General features: G+C 47.9%; 1 protein-coding gene across 4 annotated transcripts; it reads left to right on the top strand.

Annotated features, from left to right (window-relative positions):
- The first annotated feature begins 483 nt into the window (after window positions 1-483).
- LOC117651643 (voltage-dependent calcium channel type D subunit alpha-1-like) lies at window positions 484-19809 on the top strand. Of its 4 annotated transcripts, none has more exons than XM_034395831.1 (40): window positions 484-583; window positions 661-800; window positions 875-981; window positions 1063-1215; window positions 1895-2079; window positions 3333-3436; window positions 3762-3937; window positions 4338-4439; window positions 5124-5217; window positions 5291-5510; window positions 5592-5743; window positions 5817-6027; window positions 6112-6232; window positions 6311-6405; window positions 6519-6584; window positions 6881-6996; window positions 7090-7187; window positions 8589-8733; window positions 9490-9619; window positions 9700-9866; window positions 9938-10025; window positions 10100-10207; window positions 10285-10490; window positions 10584-10785; window positions 10877-11146; window positions 11225-11308; window positions 12286-12303; window positions 13275-13463; window positions 13535-13792; window positions 13867-14091; window positions 14195-14399; window positions 14483-14616; window positions 14930-15031; window positions 15115-15216; window positions 15433-15471; window positions 16464-16573; window positions 16893-17000; window positions 17262-17302; window positions 18346-18476; window positions 18560-19809. In XM_034395831.1, the coding sequence occupies exons 2-40, from the start codon at window positions 709-711 to the stop codon at window positions 18851-18853; spliced, it is 5448 nt and encodes a 1815-aa protein (XP_034251722.1). In that variant the 5' UTR covers window positions 484-583; window positions 661-708; the 3' UTR covers window positions 18854-19809. The 4 variants fall into 4 exon arrangements, with proteins under 4 accessions (XP_034251722.1, XP_034251721.1, XP_034251723.1 ...); XM_034395830.1 differs by lacking the exon at window positions 8589-8733 and adding an exon at window positions 7319-7538; XM_034395832.1 differs by lacking the exon at window positions 12286-12303.
- The last annotated feature ends 276 nt before the right edge of the window (window positions 19810-20085 follow it).

Below are 20085 nucleotides of genomic sequence, written 5' to 3'. Positions count from 1 at the left end.
TGGTCGTAGCACCAGGCACCCACCCAGTATGACTTATATATAGAATCTTCTTTCTGTTTTTAGTTGCTCGTAATTGTTTTTTCCTTTCTTGAAACAAAATATGCCCGTGACTAGGAATAACATTTTCCCAGATAGAAGGGCGGGCTTGTGGTTTTATGGGACGTCCCGGTCGTGACGACGCTAGGCGGACCCACACCATTGAAAGGCACTTGACCTCCCATCCCCCTCCCTCCACCCTTCCCCACCACTCCCCTCCGGTCCCTAACTGAAGGGCCGCTTCCATCCTCTTTTGGCTTTCCACTTGAGCCCTGCCTCCCTTCGCCCTCCCTTCACCCTCCCTGCACCGCCCCACCCCCCTCTGGAGCCGCGGCCGCAATATGCATTTCGTTCCAATATAGAATCACTTGAGCACACTGTTATTTTATTATTACTTTTTTCCTTCGGCCGAGTTTCTTTTTCCTTGACTCCGACCTCCAGACCATTTGAGTACCTGATCCTGCTGACTATTTTCGCGAACTGCGTAGCCCTGGCTGTGTACACTCCGTACCCCAACAGTGATTCCAACACAACAAATTTGTATTTGGTGAGTGAGTGACGGTGAGCTGGCCCTGTATTTTGCGTCTCTGGAGCGTCTCTATTGTCTTGTTTTTTTGTTCCCAGGAAAAAATTGAAAATGTCTTTCTAGTTATATTCACAGCAGAATGTGTAATGAAGATCGTAGCGTATGGTTTTGTGGCGCATTCGGGCGCCTACCTTCGTAACGGTTGGAATTTATTAGATTTTACAATTGTAGTTATAGGGTAAGTCGATCCCAAAGTCTGCGGCATCTATTTTGCTGGTGCTTTCGAGCTAACTGTTTCAATCTTGTCTGCAGAATGTTAAGCACAGCGCTTTCAAACCTTATGAAAGAAGGTTTCGATGTAAAGGCGCTAAGAGCATTTCGTGTGTTACGGCCCTTGAGGCTAGTGTCTGGTGTGCCAAGTAAGTGCCGGAAAAATTCTTAGGGATTCTCTCTGAACAAATAAAGTACCTCCAAAGACACTCTCTTTTTTTGTTCTCTAGGTTTGCAGGTGGTGCTCAATTCAATTCTCCGTGCCATGGTGCCATTATTACACATAGCTCTACTTGTACTTTTTGTGATTATTATATACGCCATTATAGGCTTGGAATTATTCTCAGGGAAAATGCACAAAACGTGTTTCAATAATATAACAGGTGAGTTGGTAGTCTGTTCGCAACATTCAATTTATTTTTCCTCGGCGAGTTAGGTTAGGCTAGTTTGCTGCCCTTGCTCTGGGAGCGTAGAACGCAGTCTACGCACGACCGTGTGCCGCAACTTTTAAACTGCTCTCTGCGGGAACTCTTTTTCGCTCTGCGAGATTGCCAAGGCGAAAGCGCACGCGTTTCCTCGCAACGCTTCCTCGCCACGGCGCGACAGCCAGGGACGCATATGTCCCCTGTCAGGCTGATAAGGAAGGGCCTAGGGCAGTGGGCCAGCCTAGAGCCTGTCCTCTTCATCAAACAAAAGAGCGTTCCTTCTTTTTCTTTCAAGAAGGCAGACGCTTTGGCCGTGTTTACATTTAAAATGTCACTTTTGTGGGAGCTCAATGTCAGCTTGCTCCAGTGCACCAGAAAAAAAAACCGCTTAGTCACTTCTTTAACAGCCACTGAGTTAATTTTCAATCAACTTGTTACAAAAAAATCATAATTTGGTTCAAAATTACCGCGGGGATGATCATTCTAAGAACTTTTTAAAGAATCTTTGCACTTGAAGTCAGTATTTTAGCTGAATGCTCACGTGCTCAACCCTGTTGGGTCTTTTTTCGTCCCCAGTTGGTTTCTCGGAGACAAAAGGAAGGTATGCTTATTTGTTTTTGTTGTGTGGTCGCCGCAGGGGAAATGATGGACGAGCCGAACCCCTGTGGCGAAGGTGGCTTCGAGTGCCCGCCCCCAATGGTCTGCGCCCTCTACTGGGAAGGGCCCAACTTCGGCATCACCAACTTTGACAACTTCGGCCTGTCCATGCTCACCGTCTTCCAATGCATAACGCTCGAGGGCTGGACTGACGTGTTGTACGATGTAAGTGTGCCTCGCGCCGTGCTAATTTTAGACTGTCACACTTTTGGGTTGGTCGTCATGGCGAGTCAGCAGTCACAATCATGCAAAAAAGGCGTTTTCATTATAAGAAAGATGTCCTGTTTTTTTTGTCACATTTATGGAGACTGACTCGCTTGAGAGACTGCCGCACATTTTCATGTAAACGTGCACAGTACGTCGCATATCCCGACGATTGTGCGGACACCGGTTTGTCATTTTAAGCTTGCCACCGTTACGAGACAAGCATTGTCAAACCGGACTGCATGTGGGATTGATTTGCATTCTTCTGAGCAGCAGTAGTGTCATAAACAAACCAGATTAAATGTTGACTTCTAAATAATTCACATTAAACTACGATTTAAATTTACAGTTCGACAGGATAAGTACACGACTGTAGTGGGAGGGACACAATGTACCTGAGGAGGCGGTAAATCGAGGACCACCGTCTTTACCAGCACAGCAGACTGTCATCTATCAGCTTGATATACTCGACCTGGCTCTATATTCAGTTTTTCCTTCCTTTTCTTTAATCAAACAATTTGCATTTACTTTAAATTGATAAATACGGTGACTCTTCAAACTTGTACTAGCATCAGAGAGACTGGAGAGTGTTTCGAGATGAGCGGACGCATTATTTTGTATAAAAAGCTAGAGTGGATTACAGGGAGCGCTCGTGCCTTACAAGTAGGCAGCCCTCTTTCCAGACAATGTGATGGTTTGCCTACCCTCCAGGCTTGCAACCGTTGCGGAGAATCCACTTCTTTCCAAAGTAGCTCACACCATTTGATGGACATGCTTTGTGCCACGACACGAACTTACTGGCAGTTGCCAGATAAATAATTGAGCTCTTGATTAAAATTCAGCCAATGGCGCTGACGGATAAAAAAAGGATTGTGTTTTTGCTTACGTTTTTGTAGCAGAGTAGTAGTTAAAGTGGAACAGTCGTCACATGCACAATAATCAAAGCCGCATGATAGTATTTTCGCTTTTTTATGACGTAGACTCAATCACGAACGATGCCAGCATGCATTCAGGGAAAAGAACAAAGTCTTTGAAAACTTCAAGAAGGGTTTCTCCAAGACAGAGATTGCGCTCAAGGCAGGCGCAGAGTCCTGGACCCACGGAGTCCTTGAGACGGATGACAGGGATGCCATCCCTATGGAGGCATGGCATTCCATGGCAGCCCACTGCAGCAACATTGTCCTTACCGCCTGTTCTCTGTGGTGTTTACGCAGATCCAGGACGCGATGGGAAATAGCTGGCAGTGGATGTACTTCATTTCAATGGTTATTCTTGGAGCGTTTTTCGTTATGAATCTAATTCTCGGTGTGTTGAGCGGGTGAGTGACGCTTTTTATCTTGTTTTCCGTTATTTGTTTTACTTTTTTTCTGAGTAGATACAATCTTCATTATTGATTTGCTGCTGATGCGAAATGCATGGGTTATTGGAAGTCCAGTTCCACTCGTTATCTTTAGTCGAGTAGTTATCAAATTCAGCACATAGTTAATGTTTTTTGTTAGTTACTTTGTCTGGTAAGTACGTTATTTTGAGCATTAGGAGCAACTTGTTGACCCAACTGTAATGTCTTGTTTCTTATCCCAGCTCATAAAAGTGAACCTTGCGCTGCGGTGTCCTGAACACACTCCTTTTGTTCTGTTTTGCAGAGAGTTCTCAAAAGAAAGAGAAAAGGCCAAAGCCCGGGGAGATTTCCACAAGCTTCGCGAGAAGCAGCAGATTGAAGAGGACCTGCGGGGCTACCTGGACTGGATAACGCAGGCCGAGGACATCGAGCCAGAGGACGGCGGCAACGAGAACCGACAGCAAGGCCAGGACGGCAAAAGTACGTCCAGGAACAGAAGTGCTTGTGTTTTGATTTTCAGTGTTGTTCTCGTACACGTGTTTAGCTGTGGAACTAACCTAGCTTTTGGACTTTAACCAAAGTTACCGAAGTAACATGGCCGCGACGAACGCTTCGTTGGGGACGTGACTCGCGACGCCGGTAGAACCACTAGTTAGGACTAGCGACTAGAACTCGTGACTTCACTAGGTAGACAATAGTGTGACTCTTTGGCAACTAAACGGTTTCGAAGCAGTTTGCGCACACTGTGACGCGACTCGAGACCTAGTTGCGTTTTATTTTATGTGTGTTAAAATTAATTAGCTTCACTCTTACTAAAAATCGCACGGGACTCTAGGGAGTCTAGTTCTGAAACGGCATGCCTGTTACTTACTGTTCACAGGCCGTTTCCCCCACCACTCTTTCCTAGCTGGCTGGAGAAGAAGAAGCAGCAGAACATGGGGTGGTGGGGGCACTGAAGGACTTCATCAAGGACAATATCAAGGTGTCACTAACATCTGCATGTGTTGGGCTGTCTCTGCTTTTGCATGTGGCTTTGTTTGTGTCTATGGTGCTTCTATTCGTCGAATCGAAACAGCTTGCACAACCACAACGCCCCAGCTGGATGAATGTCAGAATGGGGCTGCGCTTGGCGTAGCCTGTCGCTGGCATAGCCAGCCGTAGCCTCGCAGGGCAGGCCATCCGGTCTCCAGCCGCGTTCAGCGGTCTGGCCTACCAGACGCACGACTCTGGGACCCCACACGACACGGCAGGGCCGATGTAGTCGCCACAGGCGCCACTGCCCCATCGAACCGTGCGGTCCCCGCCAGTCCCCGCCCAACCCGTATCACACGCTTGGTCAGGGACAATGTGCATTTGACCCATTTTGGCCGCTTCATTAGTTGTCTGCAAAACAACCGAATGGAGCTTTTGGAAGGTGCATGCTACCGATAAATGCCAGCGTCCCCAAAACAGAGGCAGAAAAGGGGAAAAAAATGGCTTTTTGCTTTTGTGGTTGGGCTGTTAATCTTTCCACCAATCCACCCTTGCCATACAGTTTCCCCACAATTTATTCAAATATCCATTGGAGAAAATCAAGACTGGCACACGCCTTCAGTTTGCAGCAGCGTACACTCTTATTTTTTGGAAGTATGCATCTCGATCTTAATCCTATTTTCCATTTTTGCAGATAAAAATGAAAATAACTCAGCGGACCAGTTAGATGGGGAGGAAGAAGTTCTCCAGGAGTCGTGGGTCAAAAGAAAGAAGAGAGACATTGACAGGTAACCAATAGTCAATTAGATCGTTTTTCGCATCTTGACGCAGCTAACGTCTTACGATCTTTCCTTCCTGCAGGGTTAACCGGCGAATAAGACGAGCCTGCAGGAAGGCGGTGAAATCACAAGGATTTTACTGGCTTATCATTCTTCTTGTGTTTTTAAACACAGGAGTGCTCGCCACAGAACATTACAAGCAGCCAGAGTGGTTGGACTTTTTTCAGGAAGTAACCAACCTGTTCTTCGTAGCTTTATTTACAATGGAGATGCTTTTGAAAATGTATAGCTTAGGATTTCAAGTAAGTCTATGTTAGTTGAGTTATGCTTTTCATTTAGTGTCTCAAACATCGCCGTATTGTTATTTTTGGTCTCCTTCGCAGGGATATTTTGTTTCCTTGTTCAATCGTTTCGATTGCTTTGTGGTAATCGGTAGTATTGCAGAACTGATTTTAACCAACACCGAAGTGATACCTCCACTCGGAGTGTCTGTGCTGCGTTGTGTCCGACTGCTAAGAGTATTCAAAGTCACAAAGTGAGTGCGAACCAATTGCTTCAAACTCCGGGAAACAAAAAAGGTTCCCTTTCTAAGTCGCTTTATTTTTCAGGTACTGGAGATCTCTTTCAAATTTAGTAGCATCCCTTTTGAACTCAATTCAGTCCATCGCTTCACTGCTGCTGCTGCTCTTCCTGTTTATAGTTATCTTTGCTCTGTTGGGAATGCAAGTTTTTGGAGGAAAATTTAATTTTTTAGAAACTGAAGATAAGCCAAGAAGTAATTTTGACAGCTTTTGGCAGAGTCTTCTCACAGTTTTTCAGGTAATTACTTATTCAGAGTTTCTTTTGAGACATGTTTCAAACTTTATAGTTGAAAAAAAAAACAACAACGAAAAAATTTTGCAGATATTGACTGGTGAAGATTGGAACGTGGTTATGTATGACGGCATCAGGGCGTACGGAGGCGTGGCGTCTTTTGGCATTCTAGCCTGTATTTACTTCATCATTCTCTTCATCTGCGGTAACTGTATCCTTTTCCAAATCAGTGTGTGTTTCTCAGAATTTACAGCCAAACAGTGTCAGTGTTCTTTAACATAACGTACAGACATTCTACTAAACGTTTTCTTGGCCATCGCTGTCGACAACTTGGCCGACGCGGAGTCTCTCGCGACCATCGAAAAGGAAGAGGAGAACGAGGAGGTGAGCTCGTGGGCCGCAGACGGATCCCCACAGCATGGTGTGGCGTGTTTGACCTAACCTAACCCACCTTAGTTGGCTTGATAATGTCTGCATTAAACCTTTCCTCCTCCCAGCAACGCAAAAACGATTGGCTCAAAGAAGTGGGCAAGACGACTAAAGACGAAACTAAACCCGCTGAAGTAAGTGCGCTGTGCATGCTAATTCCTTGCTACCCTGGTAGTATCCTATCCGTTAATAATTAAAATCACGACTCTGTGCAAACAATATTCTTCTTTGTCTTTATTTAATGACTATTATAATGACTGTTACATTGTATTTAGCGGTTATGGCATTTTTACTTTGCATTAGGAGTGAAAGAAATAACCAACTAACTGACGTTCTAAAATACAAGTTGTTTTATCAGTGTGCCCAGGGTCTTGGCTCGGATGTAATTCTGCCTTTTCTTTTCCGTCTAATCCATGTTTGTGTGTTTTAGGGCGAGAATGCTGAGGGAGAAGAGGGGGAAGGCGGGGAGGGCGAGGGAGAGGGGGATGAAGGCCTAGACGAGGAGGCCGAGGAAGAAGAGGAGGAGGAGATGGAGGAGGAGGAAGGGTGCGTACCGCTACTGCACGCCAACCTTGTCGGCAAGGCTTCACCTGCTTCGCTGCCTCGAGCGTCTATTCAAGTGCCGCTCTTTTTTGGCAGATCTGAAAAGGGTGACGGCACTACCAGCCGGTCGAAGGTGCGCATCGACCTCGGGGAAAGCGAGGAGTACGCGTACGACGACCAGAACGAAAACCCGGGTAAGTCTGTAGCCATAGTCCGCGGCAGCTAGGTTACTTTACTTAACCCCTTTTGCAAGGTCTTCTGGCGGCGGCCTGGCGGCGGCGCGCGTCGGGGTGGAACTCTGTTTAACCGTGTGCTGGCCGTGTAGGAGCCGCCAGCCCGCCCTCCGAGATGCTCTCGCAGTCGGACGCAGAGAGGGAGCCACTGCAGTCCAGGAGAGAGAGCAGGCCGGAGCGGCCAAAGACGCTCCCCGTCCGAATGGGGCCGCGTATGGTGCCGAGGCGCTTGTCTCTAGAGAGCGACCATGCCGACGCGGGCAAGCCCATGCCTCAGGCCACCTCGCTCCTAGTGTTTTCCGTTGACAACCGGTGAGGTCTAGGGCGCACTACCCCTGCCGCACGTTTTCCCGTATGCCTCGACAGCCCCGCTCCAACCCAAGGGAGCTGTGTTTTTGGTTGCCGTAAATGTGGTACAAAGCTCGTCGGTGTTCCTCCTACTTTTCGTTGGTATTTCGTTCGATGTTTACCTGTATGCTTGGTTGTTGTCTCGGCCCATGGTGCCCAGCGTCTCTCCTTGTATGCTCGTCTCGCTGTTCCCTCTATCGTAGCACGCCAAGCAACGACCCAGACTTCCAGCCGTAAAGAGCGCGCTCCGCAAATCGTCCTCTCGAACTTTTCCACGTTCTTATATGCACCCGAGGGGTTACAGACTGTCTCAATGTTGTTACTGTTTTGTAGTATTTTTGTACTTATGTTCTTCTGGTGATTCTGGTGTTAAGACTTTTGTTTATATTTGACATTTGAGCAGATAACCTTATAAAAGGATGAATGGATTTCAAACCAAGCGAATTTCTTTCTGCCAAAGGCACATAAGGTATGTGTTTAAGGTCGATCTTGACCTTGTAACACTCGATAAAAGTTATTAAGGGATGTGGAGTCAGAAAGCCGGATCCCAGTAGGGCCAACTGTGATTGGGGATATGACTTCTAGCCATTCAGTCTGAACCGACCAAATGCCGGCCACACCCCTGTTACAACTTTTTAGGGACCATTGATACTGCATGGTTTTTAACTCTTCATAACAATCGTGCATGCATCTTGGCGTGTTGTAATCTATAAAACCTTGTGTGGGGTAACACCTCGGGTGCATCTTATGGAAAGAGTACGATATCTTTCGTGCATTTGAATAAAAAGAAACAGTTTTTACGTGGATATGTTGATAAACTGGATTGAATTTCATTGATTTGTAAAAATTTAATACCAATCACAATACTTGCTCACCCACTTTTCTGGTTATGCATTTTGAAGTGCCCCTATCCCTGCCAGTGAGACGCGGAGTCGACATGGAAGTTGTGTTGTGTTGTGCGCCGCTTGCCTTGACCCTCGTGTTGATTCTGTCTTATCCCTGCCCGCCCCGTAGAGTTGGACGAGGAAGAGGGAGGTGGGGAGGGAGCCGGGGATAGCGCTGGGGCTCGGCCTCGCAGAATGTCAGAGTTCAGCCCGGCCACCAAGGTTCAGCCGATCCCACCAGCGTCGTCCTTCTTCATCTTCTCCCAAACCAACAGGTGACATCAGTAGTACCAACAACCACCTCAAAAACGAAAAAAGCAGTGTGGTTTAACCTGCCGCAAAGCAACACACAGAACTAATTGAATTCACGCGTAGCACACTTCGGCACCATTAGAAAGAGCGCTGGTGTTGAGGGAGCCATCTGCCCGTTCCCGGCTTTATATACGCAGCCTTCATGGGCAGCTCCGGATCAAAGTGCCTATATCCCAGCAACACCAGCGCTTTTTCATTTGTGTCACAGTGTAGACGGTCCCACATAACTTGTAATAAAAAAGCTTAGAATCAAGTTCTTGCCTTCTAACTCTGCATGGCGCTGTTCACGGTTTTGGTACGCGCCGCTCCAACATAGAGGCCTTAGTCCACAGTAAAAAATAATATTTGAGATTTTACGCATCCCTGTGCTCTTTCCGAATCCAAACTTCCTTTCTTGTCTTTTTTTCCTTGTGAATGAAACACTTGTTGCTTTTGCTTGTGGCTTTTGCAGATTTCTCGCTTTATAAATGTGTAAAAATAGATAAATTGCATGGCGATGCTTTTTTTACGGAGTGGTGAGTAGAAAAGATTTATTTTGCATCAAGACAAAGGAGGAATTAATTGTACTTACGCAAACAATAAAAATGTTACAGGCATATAAAATTTAAAACATTTATGTCCGAAAAAAGTTTGTGTCATTTAGCTTTGAAGTCAGATCCAATAAGAAGCATAAGCCCTATAGAAAATGACCTGATGTAACGTTTTAATATTTCTTGCAGGTTCAGAGTGTTTTGCCATTGGGCAAGTAACCACAGCTATTTCAGCAACGCAATTCTCGTTTGTATCATGGTATCATCGGCGCTGCTTGGGGCTGAAAACCCATTAAGAAGTGAAACGCCAACAAATAGGGTTAGTTGGAAACTTGGGGCATTGTTTTATTCCAAATTAAATCACTTAATTTTTTAAATTGTCTTTCCTTTTTGTAACAGGTTTTGCAATACTTTGACTACTTTTTTACAACGGTTTTCACAATAGAACTTGTGTTGAAAATTGTATCGGCCGGGTTTGTGCTGCATGATGGCGCCTTCTGTCGATCCGCGTTCAACTTGCTTGACCTGTTGGTCGTTTGCGTATCTTTAGTTTCCGTGTTTTTCAGGTGTGTACATTTGTCAGTAAGCCACTATCGTGCGTCCGTGGACAGAATTCAGAACCCGTCTTTTGTTTCAGTTCTGGGGCCATTTCTGTTATCAAAATCCTCAGGGTACTCAGAGTGTTAAGGCCGCTTAGGGCCATTAATAGAGCCAAGGGGTTAAAAGTAAGTCGCCTTCATTGAAATTGACAATTAAGTGGACCAAGGCGAGAATTTAATACGGTTTCGTTCTCTTGCAGCATGTTGTACAATGTGTGATAGTGGCAGTAAAGACTATAGGCAATATTGTGCTGGTCACATGCCTTCTGCAATTTATGTTTGCTGTTATTGGTGTTCAGCTATTTAAGGTAATTTTCAACGGGATTGAAAGGCAAGTATCTTGACAAGGTTTAAATATTTTCTCACTATTTTTTCATTTAAACAGGGCAAGTTTTTTTCTTGTACTGATGGATCAAAGACGCGTCAAGAAGACTGCCAAGGGACCTTTTTGGTTTACGAAAATGGCGATGTAGACAACATTAGGGTAGAAACAAGAAAATGGGGACTGAACGATAGGACTTTTCATTTTGATAACGTAGCTAAGGCAATGCTTACTCTGTTCACAATCTCGACGTTTGAAGGCTGGCCAGGGTAAGTACTTAGGGTAATCCCAGAAAAAAAAACTACAAAAAAAAATATGTCATCGCAGGAATGCACGAATAAAGTTGCATACATCTTTTTCAGCCTTCTCTACGTCTCTATTGATTCAAACGCCGAAGAGCGCGGGCCAATTCACAATTACCGACCAATTGTTGCCACATACTACATCATCTACATTATTATCATAGCATTTTTCATGGTTAACATTTTCGTAGGTTTTGTCATTGTCACATTCCAAAATGAGGGTGAACAGGAATATAAAAACTGCGAGCTTGATAAAAACCAGGTAAGTTAAGTGGTGCACTACCGTTTCTGTTGCTGCCTACCTAGGTCCATCAAATGGACGGGTCATTCTATGATTCATATCTATTTTACAGCGAAATTGTATTGAGTTTGCATTAAAAGCAAAGCCGGTGCGTCGTTACATACCTAAGCAGCGACTTCAGTATAAAATATGGTGGTTTGTCACGTCACAGCCTTTTGAGTACACTATATTCACACTCATCATGATCAATACCGTGACGCTTGCGATGAAGTTCTACCGACAGCCTGACGCCTACACGGATGCGCTGGACAAGCTCAACATGATCTTCACTGCCGTCTTTGCGTTCGAGTTTGTGTTCAAGCTGGCCGCATTCCGATTTAAGGTAAAAATTTAAGTATGTCCTTTTCTAAATAATGTTTAAAATTTTCCATTCAGTATATACATAGGATTTGCTTTTCAGAACTATTTCGGCGATGCGTGGAACGTTTTTGACTTCATCATCGTGTTGGGAAGCTTCATCGATATAGTATATTCCGAATTTAACGTAAGTTTCTTTTCGCCCTGTCAATTGACGTTTTTGTGTAGTTTGAGTTAGGCAGAACAAATTTCGGATTATGGTTAAAATTCGTATTCTGTCTGTTTTTTGTCCAATTGTTCTTTTTTCTTTTCTTCTTTGAGCCTCAAGGCATTGACTGCATGAAATGGTTCCTTTGTTTTTGCTCTGTGGTCAATTATCCCACTTCTTCCAATTACCTTCAAGTGTTTTCAATGGATTTTTTTTGGAAATGTTTTTTTCCCATTTTGTGTTTTTATCTGTCGTATTGTTTCCGCGAAAAGGTATTTTAACAGCACAAGCTTACCAAATGTTCGTTGCTTTTTCATCTTTTACAATCGGCGGACGTGTATCTGTTTGAGTTTTTCTGCTTCACACGTCTTTTTGTTCTTTGGTTCATGTGCTACACGTGTAGTACACAATCACTAACCATTCATTTTTTGTCAAAGTTCATTTTTTGAACCGTTTACCCCACGTTCACTCGCCAAAGAGCTACAGGTGTCAGTAAATTGTGTCCGAACACTTAATTCGAATTCACCCTAGAACACAAAAGTACGCTACATTTCACAGGCTGGCGCACGTATCGGCAAAGAATACATTTGACTTTAGTTGCATATTGTTTTATTTTAGCCCCAGGACAAGGCAAGTCGGACTCCACTCGTATCTTGAGGTAGAGAACCGCTTGTCACGGCACCTAAAAAAGTCAATCAAATTCCGTTAGTAATTTTCTGCAAACTGGAAAAGTTGCTTTTTGTCGTCATTTTGAGCATTTATAAAAACAGCAAATAAAAAAGCTAACGAACATCCAACATGCGCGTTTGCTTCTGTTGGACGGTCTGTCTGTATCCGTATTGCACGTGTGTTAAGATCGTACCTTCGTGGCCCCAGTGCCTGCGTTGTGTAACCTATCTGTCTTGTCTGTGCAAAATTACTAATGGGAAACCTTTTTTCACGCACCTTCCGCACAGCCCCCCCAGAAAACCAAGGTTGGTAACGTCTGACAATTTTAGCATGCAGCGCCGGGTGCATGGCCTGTGTTTCACTCTTATGCATGGCTACTTGAATAAGTTAATTTTCAGTGCAGCCGCCAAAGTTTTCTGTCTGAGCAGGAGCTGCCTTCTACCGACCCCTATCTGTGTGGCCCAGCAACAACCTTTTAATTGGTGAAATAGAGTATAACCCCTTAGAACGTCCCATAAAGCGGCAACCTAGATACGCATGTAAAATTAGTAGTCTACGCTTTTTAAAAACAAAGAAAAAAGTTGTGATGTTTTTATGGCGTAGACAGGTGTCCTGTAGAAAAAGGCCCACTTAAGAAAACAGACTAATGGGCATGACTCACGTAGTGTAGGTGTATTTTCCATTTCCTAGTCATGTAAGCTTTGTAGCCGCCCCTTGAAGGACTCGCCGCTGTTATGTAAATTGGCGACATGCTTTAATCCCAGGGGATCACCCACAAGCCACGTGGTCGGTCATCCCCCACCCCTCCCTTGCTGTGGTCTGGCTAACGTAATCCTCCCATAGACAGGGCGTTGCCTAATGCCCATCCCCCGGAAAGCCACGACCACGTGGTTTACCCCAGCCAGAAACGAAGCGTCAGGGCGACGTCGAATCGTGGGCAAACTTCTCAAATGTGTCGATTTGACGGATTAAGGGTAGATGCGTCACTGCGGATTTCATTTCTGGCCTGGGTGGAATGCCTCCATGCACGACCCCGAACCCTCGTAGTGGCTGTGCATCTGTCCATCGTTATCATCTCATTCATCTTACGTCAAATAATTTTGAACAATTTTTGTTTGGTTGTAAAAAAATTAAACAAAGAAAAGTCTAATGAAAATATGCTGTGAATGTGGTGCTGAGGGTTGCCTACCCAGTTGGGCGTTCACACCGGTCAGGTTGCCTACACCGTCACGAGCAATCGTCAGCATTCGGCCGAACTAACACTCTGCCCTTGCAGCCGGGGACCAACATCATCTCCATCAACTTCTTCCGCCTGTTCCGAGTGATGCGTCTCGTGAAGCTGCTGTCCAGGGGAGAGGGCATCCGGACGCTCCTCTGGACCTTCATCAAGTCGTTCCAGGCGCTGCCGTACGTCGCTCTGCTCATCGTCATGCTGTTCTTCATCTACGCCGTCATCGGCATGCAGGTAGGCGCGGCCCTGCCGACAGTGCGCTGCGAATAACAAAGAATCGTGCGAATAACCCCCTCCCCACGCAGGTGTTTGGCAAAATCGCGCTGGACAGCGGCACGGCCATCACCCGGAACAACAACTTCCAGACGTTCCCGCAAGCCGTGCTGGTGCTGTTCCGCTCGGCCACGGGCGAGGCGTGGCAGGACATCATGATGGACTGCTCCAGCCAGCCGGGCGAAGTCAAATGCGACGCTAACTCGGACCAGTACGGCATCTCGGAGACCTGCGGCTCCGACCTGGCCTTCCCGTACTTCATCTCCTTCTACGTGCTGTGCTCGTTTCTGGTGAGGCGACTTTGAACTGACGACTCTTAACGCACAGGTCTCTATACCGCCACTGATTGCTGATTTGCGTCTAGATCATCAACCTGTTCGTGGCCGTCATCATGGACAACTTCGACTACCTGACGCGTGATTGGTCCATCCTGGGCCCGCACCACCTGGACGAGTTCATCCGCCTGTGGAGCGAGTACGACCCCGACGCCAAGGGCCGCATCAAGCACCTAGACGTGGTGACGCTGCTGCGAAAGATCTCGCCGCCCCTGGGCTTCGGCAAGCTGTGCCCGCACCGGGTGGCGTGCAAGGTAAGGGCGTATGGCCTGCGTCGCCACGCCGGACGGCCGTCGCTACCCCCCGCACCGAGGGCGCACCCCACGCCAGGGGTATTGACTTCGTTTCTTTCCGCAGCGTCTGGTGTCCATGAACATGCCGCTCAACAGCGACGGCACGGTGCTGTTCAACGCCACGCTGTTCGCCGTGGTCAGGACCTCGCTCAAGATCAAGACGGAGGGCAACATCGACGACGCTAACGCGGAGCTCCGGGCCGTCATCAAGAAGATCTGGAAGCGGACCAGCCCAAAGCTGCTGGATCAGGTGGTGCCACCGCCCGGAGGTGCGTCCGGGCTAATGGCCCTGCAAAAAAATTTCTGTCCGAAGTTTGAACGGGCCGGGCATTAACTTGATTTTCCTCTGCAGTGGACGACGAGGTGACCGTCGGCAAGTTCTACGCTACATTCCTCATCCAAGACTACTTCCGGCGCTTCAAGAAGAGGAAAGAGCAGGAGATGAAGGACACCGACAAGGACTCGCACAACACAGTGACGCTGCAGGTGAGCCACGACGCCTCACAGTGGGCCAGAAGACCGGTGGAGGCGGCCAAAATTCTAGGCACGTTTTGAGCTCCAGAGTCGCTCAATGGACTCGAATCGAGCATGTGACCCCTCCAATGGATTCCGCGTACAAAGAACAATCCATTGGTGTGGTTACACGTTCGGTTCAAGTCCTGTTTAGAGACTCTGGAGCTCAAAACGCGTCTGGAATTTTGGTCGACTCCACCGGTCTTCTGGCTCACAGTGCGCCTGGGCACCGCGCTACTTGTGGTTGCACAGCGTGACTCGTTCGTGACCGTGCTCTCCTTTCCAGGCCGGATTGCGCACCCTGCACGACGCGGGGCCCGAGCTCAAGAGAGCCATTTCAGGAAACCTGGAGGAGATGATGGAGGACCAGCAGGAACCGTCCCACAGGGTGAGGCTAGACGCTCGCCCACCAGCTTTTAAAATACTAGTTTAAAGTTGCCTTAAATAAATAAACTCTTTTTACCCTTCCAGCGAAACCACTCCCTATTTGGAAGCGTATGGTCGTCCATGCGTCGGGGCCACGGCGGCTTCAACCGTGCCAGGTCACTCAAAGTGAACCCCACGCAGATCAAGGCAAGTACCCTATTTTGAAATCATCTCTAAGTTTTATAAAATTTTCACTGGCAAGCAACGGCGTCTTTTCGTGCTTTGTAAAATAATACATATTTTCCCAACAAAATTCAAGATTTTTCAAAAAACAGAAATGCATCTTGTAATTTATTTCCCCCTTTTCCGTGTGAACGTCAACCTGTTCACAGAATCTTTAAATAAAGCTATGTTGTTCCACAGATGATGCACTTGGATGTACCTGGAAGGAACCTTAGAAAGGTAGCAAACGGTGCATGTTTATTTCATTTGCTGTACAACGAGTAGAATGACACATAATGCTTTGTCACTTTCCAGCACTGGCTATTCTGCTCAGATAGAGTCGCCACATCATGCCATCATCAGTCGTTTATCTTATGTGAAAAGTTGTTGTCATTTTCCTTTCTTTTGTCTATCTGTCTGTATGTCTTAGAATGTATTATTCGTTTGGCTAAAAGCAGCCCTTTGGAGTGCCACCTTAAAATTCTCATGGCTGCCAGCCCACAAGACTCAAAAATAATGACAGGGCTTCAATCTTTGAAAAAAAGAGAGAGAAATTTTGGCCGGAAGTCTGTTTGAAAAAGGCAGGAAGGGTCTGCATGATAGACCGACGAATGTCATTATTTATACTACTTACAGTAAACCAGTAGAGCTGTACATCCAGTTTTTTCAGTATTTCTGCACACCTTGCTTCACGGCGCTATCGAATCATTTGTTCTCCGCTCTCTTCTCCTTTCAAATGCCTTTTACTTTTCCTTGAGCATTGTGGAGGAGCCCCGCGCCGGGCGCAGAGAAGGGTCGGGAGCTCGATGATCACAGTAATTACAGTAATTACAATCGCATTACTAATTCGAGCTGTAAGTACATTACGTAAAGTCGTTAGAGCGTAATCAGCGTTGGGCGCACGAAACCGTACCGTAGAGTGTAGGCGCACCAGGTGAGAACACACACACACACTCACACACACACGATCAACTGTGCTAGTCAGTAAACCAACTATAGGGTACTTTGCCTACGAGCTTCACTTATTTGCTAGTACTGTACGTATCTTGGATCAAATTCACCATAATGTATCACGGTGTCTTGTACCGACAGCTGTAGGGACAGATCCCAGTAAACTATAGAACTCTAGCTAGCGTCCTAGCTGGTTTAGACAGCGCCGCCGGTCTACAGGATCTCGCAGCCATTTTCGCCTCTGTTTGAGTCCTGCTAATTTTGTGGCGCTGCTGTCGCAGGTGTCGCCCACCAACTCGATCGACTACCTGCCCTACAACGCGCTGCAGCGCGCCGTCAACGACGGCATGAACCACATCACCGCCCTCACCAAGTCGGCGCTCGGCCCCGGGTGGGTCTCCATTCACCAGCGATTCGCCGCGCCCAGTGGGCCAGAAGACCGGTGGAGGAGGCCAAAGTTCTAGCCACGTTTTGAGCTCCAGAGTCGCTAAATGGGACCCGAACCGATCGTGTGACCCCATCAATGGACTGCTCTCCGAAAGAGGAATCCATTGGTGGGGTCACACGTCCGGTTTGAGTCTCATTTAGCGACTCTGGAGCTCAAAACGCGTCTAGAATTTTGGTCGTCTTCACTAGTCATCTGGCCCACTGTATCGCGCTAGTTTCAAACGAGTGTTGCTGACGGCACGTTCCGCTTGCTTCCCTTGCAGGGCCATCTCGATGCAGGACGTGGGCTACAAAGGCGGTGAGAGCATCCCCATGAGACCCCTGGCGGTCCCCAACGGCGACCCGGACCGGGCGCACGGCCACTACCAAGAGTAAGTGCTCACTCGCCCTCCCAAAAATGATGTCTCGATTAGCGTCTTTTTTTCTTTTAGTCGGTTAGTCGAAGACGGATGCGGCGAGGAAGATAAACACCGCAATCCCCGCCCCCAGAGCACAGCACGCGTTTTTAATTAATTTCTTCTTTAAGGCCCTCCGAGGCGATCTCGGGCCCCAGGCGCGCACTCCCGAGCACTCCGGCGTGCGCCGGGCTAACTTGTTTCTTTTTAATTTGACCCTCTCTACTTCCTTTCCAGAAAACCTGGAGGGGTTACTTTCCTTCATCCATATAGTTATGGTAAGAGCCACAGACCCCGGAAACACCGCCCTAAAATAGAGACTAACACGTTGGTTTGCTGTGGTGGTACTAACCTAGCCTAGGAGTTAACCCATCGGCCCGGAGAGGGGGAGGGAGGGGGGGGCGACGAGGTGGCTTGTGGTGTGCGTGCTTGCATGCGTGTGTGTGTGTGTGTGTCGCAGAGCCGAGGCAGAGCTGACGACGCAGGCGTCGCGGCGGCACCAGGACGACGACGAGGGCATGATCGCGGGCGGGCTCAAGCTGGCCCAGAAGCAGGCCCTGGCCGTGGCGGGCTTCCTCCCGGACACGCCGCGCGCGCAGGGCGCCCAGGGCACGCCGCGCACCGTGTCCGTGGCCGTGACCGCGCCGGCGCCCACCCCGGACGACGAGCAGCAGCGGTCGCCGGCCTCGCCGCCAGGGGCCTTCCCTCTGACGCCCAGCCCCGGGCAACCCAGCCCCGGGCAGCCCAGCCCCAACCGGGGCCTCCGGGTGCCGTTCGGGGTGCGGGCACTCCGGCGCAGCGTCCCCGCGGGCCGGGCGGGCTGGCGCGCCATGGCCGGTAGCGCCCCGGAGCTGCTCGACACCCCGCCCACGCACAGAGCCTCGTTTCACGGCCGAGGTGTGTGTGCGTGTGTTGTTGTTTTCTTTGTCTTTTGTTCGGCGGGCTTTGCATTGCTTTGCATGCACGCGCCGGCAATGCTAAGACGCCGCTGGCTGCCAGCGTCATCTGCTTCATCAACAAGGTCCCCGCCGCGGCGACGCCGTGGCGGAGGAAGGCTGCGGAAACTTGGAATGCAAAGGACGCCCGCGAGTTTCCAGGGTAGCCTGCCAGTGGCTCGGGGCCGGGCCACGCAGTATGTCTTCCAGACGCACGCGCTAGGGCAGCTATCCCCCTGGAGCCACACAGCCCGACACAGCCACACTCCCGAGTGACGGGGCGTCCTCGTTCCACTTGGCTTGCTTGGCCTGCCACGGGATCTGGCTTGAGGCCAAGTCGGACGGAGGCGGACCGAGGCAGCGCGGTGACGGTCTTGTGCTTGCAGGGAACCAGCCGATGGGCGCCAACGGCGACATGGGCCGCGGCGCGCACTCCGTGCCCTCCAGCCCCGCGGACCGCCGGCCCAACTCCAACTTCTCGCACGTGGTGGGCAGCGCGGAGAGCCTGGTGGGCAGGGTGAGTAGCGCGGCAGCGCCACCAGAAAGGCCCCTCTGCTCCAAGCACGTGCACACACAAGCCAAATCGACTCTCTTTCCCAGGTGCTGGTTCAGCAAGGCCTGGGCAAGTTCTGCGACCCCGAGTTCGTGCGCAACACGTCCCGAGAGATGCAGGAGGCCCTCAACATGACGCAAGAGGAGATGGACCGCGCGGCGCACCAGCTGCTGGCCCAAGAGAGGGAGGGCCGAGGGCCCCTGGTCTTCAGTGACCAGCCGTCCGGGTACCAGCCCTCCGGCTATCCCCCCAGCCCCAACCCCAACCCCGCCTACTCCCCGGGGTACTCGCCCGGGCCCCACGGCCCGCCGGGGCCCCATGGACCCGGCTCAAACAACTAAACTGTGCCTTTGATCTAAAGAAATTGATCCAAATGACTTTGTTTTTTGTTTTTTTTTTCTATGAAAAAGAATGTGTTCAAGTGTTTCAAGTATTTTCTATTATTATGTGTAAAGATGTTGTTACATCATGATTAACAGTTATGATTTGTACAGTCGAAATGATGTTTTTTTCCCGTATGTTATACATATCTAAAGCGTAAACATTGCTGGCGGGTCCAGTGACAACACATAAAATCAAAATGTATACTATGTCTACGACAAAAGTTATTGTTCTGTGAACATTTGTCTGCGTATATTTTTCAGCCTTGCGGATCCAGAGGGACTGACTTAAGCAGGAGTTAAGTTTTCCCCTTCTTCCAGACTCTTCTTTAATGGCTTTGTTTCTGGGTTCTTTTATCCATCAAATGGTATTTCTGAGGGAGTCTTGCTTATTTGTTTCAAAGGCTGCCTCCAAGGCAGCTGAGGGAAACGATCCACTTGGTTCAAGACCATGGGACCATTTTTAACTACGCAAATCTATTCAAGGTAGCAAAATTACCTACTTTCTTATTGCTACTCTGGGTCCAGGCTTATGAAATGTCTGCAAAAATGTTCCTCTTTGTTGAATTTACGACTTTGGAAACAAAATTTAGTCTGCTCTTCAAAGACCAACTCTCCTTCAGAACGTTGTGATTTTTGTACTCAATAAAAACTGAAGAGAGCTTCTATTCAAAATAATTTATAATTGTTTTAAATTGTGTGAGAGGCCCAAGACGATTATTTCGGTGTTGCAATGACCAATCAAGATTAAGCGCCACCGGGAATTCGAATTAACTTTCAAAAATTATGTTGCTATGGTTAAACTGTGTTTTTTCCGTCCTGTTTAATGTCTCTCTAAATTGGATGATTTATGATTTCGCCATTTTCCATTTTGTACAATTGAAAATAAAGGCTGCAAGAAAGGCTTCCTTATTGTACATGTGAGCTTTAACAGAACTACAAGACCACAACACCATTTCAAACGTGAAAATTGATTGGAAAGTACACACAAAACTTAAGTGTTTTCTTGAATGAACATGCGCTTCTTAGTATTCTTGGTCAGCAAGCACTAAGAGGCGCGTGCTTCATCCATGCCCACGCATTAAAGTTTGTGTGTATATACAGAATTTCTTAATGCCCTCTAAACTTATCAAAAATCAAATAAAATTTACATATCACGTTTCAACACTATCACAGAGTTGATATTAAACACA

Source organism: Thrips palmi, unplaced genomic scaffold (assembly GCF_012932325.1).
Source record: "Thrips palmi isolate BJ-2018 unplaced genomic scaffold, TpBJ-2018v1 HiC_scaffold_6, whole genome shotgun sequence".
In the NCBI taxonomy this organism is placed as follows: domain Eukaryota; kingdom Metazoa; phylum Arthropoda; class Insecta; order Thysanoptera; family Thripidae; genus Thrips; species Thrips palmi.
Note: the sequence above shows the minus strand (reverse complement) of the source record. Positions and strands in the feature narration are given on the sequence as shown.